General features: G+C 32.2%; 1 protein-coding gene across 1 annotated transcript; it reads left to right on the forward strand.

Moving 5' to 3' along the window:
• The first annotated feature begins 398 nt into the window (after positions 1 to 398).
• LOC124847320 (ethylene-responsive transcription factor ERF038-like) lies at positions 399 to 1,732 on the forward strand. Its single transcript, XM_047324784.2, has one exon. The coding sequence runs from the start codon at positions 464 to 466 to the stop codon at positions 1,319 to 1,321; it is 858 nt and encodes a 285-aa protein (XP_047180740.2). The 5' UTR covers positions 399 to 463; the 3' UTR covers positions 1,322 to 1,732.
• The last annotated feature ends 7,714 nt before the right edge of the window (positions 1,733 to 9,446 follow it).

A 9,446-nucleotide genomic window follows, 5' to 3' on the forward strand; every position in this document is an offset into this window, starting at 1 on the left:
CATTTTTTATTATATATTTTTCTCCACTTTTTGATTTTGGATTAAAGATAACTACACAGATGCGGACAGAGTGACACCTAATCTCCACATAATGATCAATTATGTTATGATGATGATGATGATGCATAAACATGCCACTTATGATCCAAGAGCCCACCATTCGGGGATTAAAATCGCCCCCTCATCGATCCAGCCGTTCGATTAGCGTGAAATGACATTCCGCCAGCAAATTAATTAAAATTAAATCATTCCACAAAAAGTAGCTTTAATAATTAGCATCAGATAAAACAGGGTTAAAAACAAAACCAAATAATAATAATTAATAGAACGATACTTAGGGTTACGAGAGTGGCGCAAAAGACTATGATTGGACTTAACCATGTATAATTCTACTGCCTGTATTGCGCGAAAATGCGAGAAAGAAAGAAAGAGAGAGAGAGAGAGAGAGAGGTAGAAGAAGATAATGAAAAGTGCAAACAATGCAATGCAACTGTTTATCTTTTTCACTTGGACCCATTTCTTTAATATGGGAAAGAATTATAAGTACTTAGTAGTTCACAGCTCAACCCACCTCTATTTCAAACCTCTCAATTCATCACATTTTCTCTTCAAACACTCCATCAACAATAATTTCTCTTCCCCAATGGACATGGAAGAATCAAACCCTATGGAAACACAACTTCAACCAACCTCTTCATCATCCTCTTTCTCCATTACTGCCTCCACCTCCACCTCCTCCTCCTCTTCCTCCGTAGACCAACAACCCTCAAACACCAAGGACAAAAAAACCAAGAAAACCAACGTTAACACCAATCATGGCAACCACCCCACGTACAGAGGAGTGCGCATGCGCCAATGGGGCAAATGGGTCTCCGAAATCAGAGAGCCCAGGAAGAAGTCAAGAATTTGGCTCGGAACTTTTCCCACGCCGGACATGGCGGCGCGAGCCCACGACGTGGCGGCTCTCACCATCAAAGGCAGCTCCGCCTTCCTCAATTTCCCCGAATTAGCCGCCGAGCTGCCCCGCCCGACCACGAACTCCCCCAAGGATATCCAAGTGGCCGCCGCCAAAGCCGCCGCCTTGGATTTCCGCCCTCGAAGCCATGAAGCCGAGTCCGAGCTGAGCCGAGGCGGCTCCATTTCCAATTCTTCGTCGAATTCTTCGTTGAAGAGTGAGGATGACACATTCATGGACCTCCCCGATCTCTCTCTGGACTTGAGCCATGGAGTTGATAAGTTTCATTATTCCTCGGCTTGGCTCGTAGCCGGAAGCGAACTGGGGTTTCGGCTTGAAGAGCCTTTTCTTTGGGAATCATATTAAGTTACGTTACAGAAGACAAGTAGGCCAATTTTCTTTCTTTTGATGTTTCTTTCTCTTTTTTCCTTTGTTCCTTTCGCTTTTGGGCTACTTGCTACTACATCCTTGAAAGAATGGATTGAAGTATCCGTCGAATATGGCAGCATGACGTGGGGGTGTCAAACTTCAGTAAATAATCAAGTTTCAATAAACCCACTCCAAAGGTTTTTATGCAAGAATTTCTGTAAATACTTAAAAACCCATCTTTCATTTTCAGAGGAGGTAGCTAAGCTACGTTCGTATTCCTCAATTTGTCGTAAATTTCCTTCACCTGTCATCTGTATATCTTTTTCTCCTGTTTGTCTAATTTTAGTTCAATCATGTATGGGTGAATGTGGAATAAAGTTCAGCTGGGTATTATTTTTTTTTTATGTATATTTTATGGTTTTTTATTGACTACCCTTTTTGTCTCTATGTCCTAATTTTGTGGCACCCTTTCTAGATTTAATGTTTATTTATTTGCAATTCAGTTCACCTGCTTTATAGAACTGGGAGTGGCAGAAGAGGCACATCATGAGACGATGATATAATATTATGCCAACTTGCTTCTTAAAATTTAACCTTTTACTTTTCCTTTTCCTTTGTTACACATACTTGTATTGACCCAAGTTAATGTTGCTCACGAAGAAGCATGGTTTGGCATGCAGAATATATAACTTTTTCTTTCAACCAGAATAAAGATACCTATGACACAGGTCAAGTTGCTACCACTGTGATAACGCACACATAAAGCATATCTACCATTTCTTGCAAAATGGGTTACATTCATCCTTCAAAAAAATTAAAGAAAAAGCACATGCTTCAGTATTACTTGCTTAATTTAATGGTTCGAAAGAGTTTTCTCAGTAAAAGTAAAAAAATCTCGGTCACTGTCTTGTCAGATGTTTGCAGAGAAACTGATAAATTGTTTTTAAGGAAGTCTCTTCTTTTAATTCTTTTTATTTCATCTGAAAAGACTTGACTTCAAGTCAATTTATAACTTAGACATGCAAAGTAAATTAAGGTGTATATGATTTTATTGATGTGAAGTAAATTCACACTACCAATATCAAAACTAACACTGTATACTTTCTTATAATTATTTTAAAGCATTAACATACATTTTGTTCCACTTGTAATCAATTGCCAAACTTTTCATTTTGTCGTTTCTGTACAAAAAATATTCATATGAATTAAGTTATATAGCACGCTCAGACGCTTACATTCCTAGAATAGAATAAAATATTACTGAGATCTACTATTATACTAAAAATTCTTTATATTTATAATGTGTAAGAAATTTAATATGTTTCATATTCTAGTTAAAATCTATAGAATAAGTTGACCAGAGCATTTAAATATATTTAATCATATTAGATATTTCCGTATATAATAGTTAAAGTTTATTTATAAAAGTGAGTTATCATCCAGTGTTTTAGTATTTGACTTTTTGTAATATATGTAATTGTATATAATCTAGATATTTCTCTCATTTATTTCAGTGATTAATGTATGTTACTTGTATAATAGATTTTTTTTCTTCTTCTTGGAACTGATAATATTTGTAAAATAGAAAGTGGTTCCCTAAATTTTAGAAAAATGGTTAATGAATGTACTTTTTTTTAAGATCTTCTTGAAAAATAAAACAACAATGAAAAAAAACCTTAAAAAAGTTTCTCTTATTATCACTTTTTTTTTGCAAAACACTGAAATAGTAGAAAAGAAAAAGACGTTGAGAAACACCATTCTCACTTTTACCAAAGTAATTTTTTTCTCAGATAGGAGTGTGCCATAATTTATATGTGAATCACTCAAACGAAAAAAATTATTGTACTGGTTTTGGTACGTGTAGCGTACGGTTTGAAGTTCGGGATAACTATTATTTGTTCATGGATCCAGCCAATGCTTACAAGTATAAAAAATCTTAAAATTTTATAATTATGAAAAAGAACTAGTTAAATTTAATTACTTATGTTAATATTAGAAAAGACTATAACGACTGGGAATAATTCTTCTTAGTGTAAGACTACCTCACATCACAAGAAACGAGGGACCGATTGAAATATTTATAAATATAAAATCATGAAAATGAATGTGAATATAACCCAGGACTCCTGTCAATGTTAACATCACTTTCGTATTTATAACAATTAATATATTTTTTTGTACTGAAGAGGGAGAAATTTGCCGCATGAGGTTTTGGGCAATTCCCAAAGATGGTGGTGCTGACACGTGTCCACTGTTGACTTATATTGACCAAAAAGCCCATAGTGATAGATTGGGAAAGAAGGAAAATGGTATTTAAAAACGGTGCCAATTATTGGTTCACTGTCTACAGTTTGATACATATGTTGTCCCCACAATCGTTGTAGAAAGATACCAAATATCTCATTTGCAGGCACGAACCAATAAGCAACAATGAAAGTAGAAACACGTTATTTCTCATGAACTTGACCGTTGTTGCTCTCATGGAAGTATCCTAGGCAATGCTCTGAAAATTGAACTATGAGTCTTTTCATCATCAACAATAGTTCAAAGATAAAACTATTATTTTCTAACTTCCCCATACAAAAACTTCTTTATCTCTCCTTTGCCAAGTTCCAACCATCATAACCAAAAAGTTATTCAAGGTTTGGGCATAATAATGGGAAAAAAACAAAACAAAAACCTTTTTAGATTGTAACAAAGTATATGTTTGTGTCAACTGACGTCTGCTTCCTTGTCTTGCATCACCGAGGTTGTTTGAGAGATTATTTACATAGTTAAACCCAACCACGATAGCATCTGACAAAAGTAAACCAAACCACCCTTCAAATTTTGTTGGGTTGAACGGTTGTTCAAAGTCCGTTAACACACTTTAATAAGCAGTACTGTCTACCCCTACTGCAGAATACTTTTGTCGTTTGTACACAAAAGGTGTGTCGTGAAATAATAGTATAGAAAAATTTAACAGAAAACTCAAATTCCTTGTGAAATTTAGAATGTTTCATAATTTATAAATATATATTTGGGGAGTATTTATAAACGGTGTTTAAAGTGAGATACAATCATTATATTAATTATTTATAATGTTAAATCATAAATTGTTAATGTAAGACCCATAAAAAAAATATATATATATATATATATATATATATATATATTTTATAGTAGTAAATTTTAGTATTTTATTAGTAATAATAATTTTAATGGATAGAAAATTGTAAATTTTGGATATAAAATTATAGTAATTTTAGAAGGAGAGATTCAAATTTTGGTAACTTATTTAGTAAAATTTTTTAAATGGAATAGTAAAAAGTAAATAGTAAATAGTAAAAAGTAAATAGTAAAAATAAATTTTCAGCATTAAGATTCCTTAGCATGGAAGAAAGTAGTAGGTAGAAATTAGGATCAGATTTGGTGAGAAAATGATTGAAATATTATTTTTAAATAATATTAAAATAATAAATAATATTAAAATATTAATGAATAGTAAATTTTTTTACTATAAATAGCCATGGGAGGGAAGGGTATTTTGCACCAAGAAAAGAGGAATCAAGTGAGAGCTTGAGAAATAGAGAAGAAAGAGTTAGGGAGAAATTTTTAGTTGCAAGAAGAGTAGAGGTTCTGAAGGTTTCAGGGAAACAAATTCGGAGCAGGAGATTAAGTCTGGAATAGAGGTAGGGGAGCTAACCTTTATATGTTTTTATATTATGATTTAATAGTTCTATGCTTTTATATTATGATGGTTTTATTACTATTCATATATTGAAATTCTGCTGTGTGAATACTGTTAATGCTTACTGTATGTTAATCTATATTGAAATTCAGTGTTAATATTATATGCTGTTGTTTTGAATCTGTAAATAAGAAATTTGTTAAAAACTAGTTGAGGAACACTTTGGCTAAGGAAAGACTTGGTACTTAAGTTGTCCATTGTGACGCACCTCTCTTTCCTGGAAGTCTACTCGACAAGTTTTTAACTTAAATCCTATTGAACAGATTGAGTACTGTTAAATTATTATGCAATATATTGAGTTTGTGTGATTTATGCGATGATTGTATTTTATTATATTGCATTTGAATTTATGCATCTGAACATGTTATGAGTATTATGGGAGATTTTGTAGGGGTATAATGTGAGTTGAGGAATATGAGTATGGCATGAGTCTCGTGGAGAGATTCAGTAATATTATGGTATTTGTGTATATGTTGATGTTGAGGGTCCCGTAGTTGGAGGTTATCCTGATACTCTAATAATCATCTAGTCTCAAGTAGAGAGGGATGAATTATGTGGTGAGAGGAGCAGGAGGTCCTGGTCTATGTGCCGGTTTTGGACATAGTGAGGGGATTAACCTTGTGAATGGTATGAAGTATTTTGAAAGTGTATTTGTAAAAAGAAGTAGAAGTCATTACAAGTGCATAACCTCCCGTGACCGCTCATCAACTATCATCCGGATGAGTGTCTATTGGGTATTGTGGTGTCTATTGGGTATTGTGAGACGAGTGTCTAATAGGAATTGTGGTATGAGAGTGTCGAACATAATTATTATATGATGTTTATATCAAGGTAATTATATGTTTTATAAATGATTTGTTGCATGTTAGCTCACCCTACTTGTTTGTGTTTGGGTATGGCGATGATCGTATAATTCGTTATACGGGAGCAGATGAAGGAATGTCGTCTGAAACAATACCAAGGAAGAAAGACGAAGAATAAGTTAGAAGAATTCAATTATATTTAGAGTTTATAGTTGAAATCTGAGTTTAAAATATATCAACGGTGAATTTATAAGTGTGAGATTACGGGATATTACCGTAAATGTAATGTTACAATATATAAATTATGAATTATCCATGTGAGATTGGGATGTTACATTAATGGTATCAGAGCAGTTCGTCCTTAGGATGACCTCTGTGTTGTGGGTCTTCCGTGTCTTCTCTGTGAAGAATTGAGTCTAAATGGTATAATTTACCATTTCCTCCAAATCTAGATAGTAGAGTATTGTGTCTAACTACCATGACTTTTACCATAGATGATTTTCCTTTCTTAATTCTGAGGGTTTAGGAAAGATATTAGAATTAGTTAAAGCCTTGATAGGAGATATAATACTAGAGTTTAAGTTTCAAAGGATGAGTGAAGATGTTGGTGTTTAGAAGTAAATTTTTTAGAAGTTTCTAGAACAAATTAATAGATGAGATATCTTACGTTTCACAAAAAGGAGTTGAGTTCAAAGGCTAGATTAAGAGAGCTTTGGATAAGCATGAATGTAGCAAGGTTTGAGAAATCAGTTTGGTTTAGTATATCAGTAACGTTAGAAGTCAGAAGAGAAGGAAGTATTGATGAGAAACAGAGTGGCATTGTGTGAGATTGGTAACATGGATTGATGTATCAGCGATGATTGGAATCTGAAGAAAGAAAATGGTGGAAGATTTGAAGATAAAGTTTAAAATAAAAAGGGATAGGAATACTGAAGTAGATTAAGAATAAATCAAATATTAGACGAAGAAGAGTAAATAAGAAGTTGTATAAGGCATAAAGAGGATTGAGAGAAAGTTTAATAGGAGGAGAAATTTATAAGTTAAGAGAACACGAGTCTTTAGAGAAGAATGAAGTATTGGAAGGATTCTAAGCTAAATGGATGATTAAAAGGAGATGGTTAGATTTTTTCAGTAAATGCATTAGAGATAAGATTTGAGAATATGTGAATTTGGTATGAGGAGTAGTGGAGAAAATCCAGGTACGAAAATTTTGGCTTTCGGCTTATGCAAATATTTGGTATTTTTATGATAGGATTAAAATGTCATGATTTATGGTTGTAAATTTTATTGATTTTGGAATATTAAAGTTAGTTGAGGTAGTGTAGGTTGAATTGATATTATTATGAACATGACAAGATAAGGAAGAAGAAGAGTTTGGAAATAGATAAAAAGGAGGGTTGCAATGTGATTAGGGAATTTGGAATAATTAAGAAGTTGTAGGTTGTGATTGGAGAAATTTCATCAGGTATAGTTATGTGGTAGTATTCAAACCTCAATGGTGATGTAAAGGATGAGGATGAGTATTTTAGGGATGTCTGACCAATGCAAGTGAAGGATAGATATTGCAGTCTAGGGTATGATCGAAAGGATAGTTTGGTCATGTTACAATATGTTTTTAGAAGTTTATGGTCTTCAAGAATTGTGAGTTGATTGTTGAACATTAAGTGTAGTTAAGGGTGAATGCAATATTATCGAGAATCAGATAAGTTCATCAAGGACGAGTGAAGGAAATGATGCATAATCTTAAGTGTGGAAGAGTTTCTATGGATGTTATAAAGCATACTCAATATAAGTATTATTTTTGGACAAGTCCTTGTTAAATGGGTATAGAAAAGAAAACATAAGGATGAATTGTTTAGTAATAGTGTTTTGGACTCCGTGTAATCATCAGAGTAATTAGAAATTTTACGGAAAATAGAAGTATAGGGTAAGGTGGAGCAATCTAGTATAAAATTTTGGTAAACATAAGTGGCTTTTGGAGGCGTACGATTTCTAGGAGTAGAAACTGTATTAAATAATGGAAAGTTGTTACGGAAAAAAAAAAATGATTCTTAGAGTTTAATGGGGTCATGGAAGTCTTAAATAGGGATCTATAAGGAGAATTACTTTCTTGTTATAGTAGGAATGAAAAGTTTTATGAAATCTTGTGATTAATAGTTTATGAGTGATGAGTTCTTTTAAAACATTAATGAATTATTTTGAGACTAGTGAGGTATGTTTAATGGTGGTTTTCATGGGGCTAAAAGTGTCAAGTAAAAGTGTTTTGAAGGTTTATGATTTTAATTTTTTCGTGAATACATTTCAAATTTGACATGCTAGAAATTTGATGCACAAAATAAGTAGAGTAAATGAATTTACAAGGAAACTAGGAGATAAGGTGAAATAATCATAACTTTATTTCGAATTTTTGAATTTTCGAGGACGAAAATTTTTTTGTGTTGGGGAGAATGTAAGACCCATAAAAAAAAAATATATATATATATATATATATATATATATATATTTATAGTAGTAAATTTTAGTATTTTATTAGTAATAATAATTTTAATGGATAGAAAATTGTAAATTTTGGATATAAAATTATAGTAATTTTAGAAGGAGAGGTTCAAATTTTTGGTAACTTATTTAGTAAAATTTTTTAAATGGAATAGTAAAAAGTAAATAGTAAATAGTAAAAAGTAATAGTAAAAATAAATTTTCAGCATTAAGATTCCTTAGCATGGAAGAAAGTAGTAGGTAGAAATTAGGATCAGATTTGGTGAGAAAATGATTGAAATATTATTTTTAAATAATATTAAAATAATAAATAATATTAAAATATTAATGAATAGTAAATTTTTTTTACTATAAATAGCCATGGGAGGGAAGGGTATTTTGCACCAAGAAAAAGAATCAAGTGAGAGCTGAGAAATAGAGAAGAAAGAGTTAGGAGAAATTTTTAGTTGCAAGAAGAGTAGAGGTTCTGAAGGTTTCAGGGAAACAAATTCGAGCAGGAGATTAAGTCTGGAATAGAGGTAGGGGAGCTAACCTTTATATGTTTTTATATTATGATTTAATAGTTCTATGCTTTTATATTATGATTGTTTTATTACTATTCATATATTGAAATTCTGCTGTGTGAATACTGTTAATGCTTACTGTATGTTAATCTATATTGAAATTCAGTGTTAATATTATATGCTGTTGTTTTGAATCTGTAAATAAGAAATTTGTTAAAAACTAGTTGAGGAACACTTTGGCTAAGGAAAGACTTGGTACTTAAGTTGTCCATTGTGACGCACCTCTCTTTCCTGGAAGTCTACTCGACAAGTTTTTAACTTAAATCCTATTGAACAGATTGAGTACTGTTAAATTATTATGCAATATATTGAGTTTGTGTGATTTATGCGATGATTGTATTTTATTATATTGCATTTGAATTTATGCATCTGAACATGTTATGAGTATTATGGGGAGATTTTGTAGGGGTATAATGTGAGTTGAGGAATATGAGTATGGCATGAGTCTCGTGGAGAGATTCAGTAATATTATGGTATTTGTGTATATGTTGATGTTGAGGGTCCCGTAGTTGGAGGTTATCCTGATACTC

This window comes from Vigna umbellata, chromosome 1, assembly GCF_029865625.1.
Source record: "Vigna umbellata cultivar VRB3 chromosome 1, Vumbellata_1.0, whole genome shotgun sequence".
Classification (NCBI taxonomy): domain Eukaryota; kingdom Viridiplantae; phylum Streptophyta; class Magnoliopsida; order Fabales; family Fabaceae; genus Vigna; species Vigna umbellata.

Excerpts from the sequence above, each read along its gene's own strand:
- LOC124847320 (XM_047324784.2), top strand. The coding sequence starts at position 464 with ATGAAAAGTGCAAACAATGCAATGCAACTGTTTATCTTTTTCACTTGG.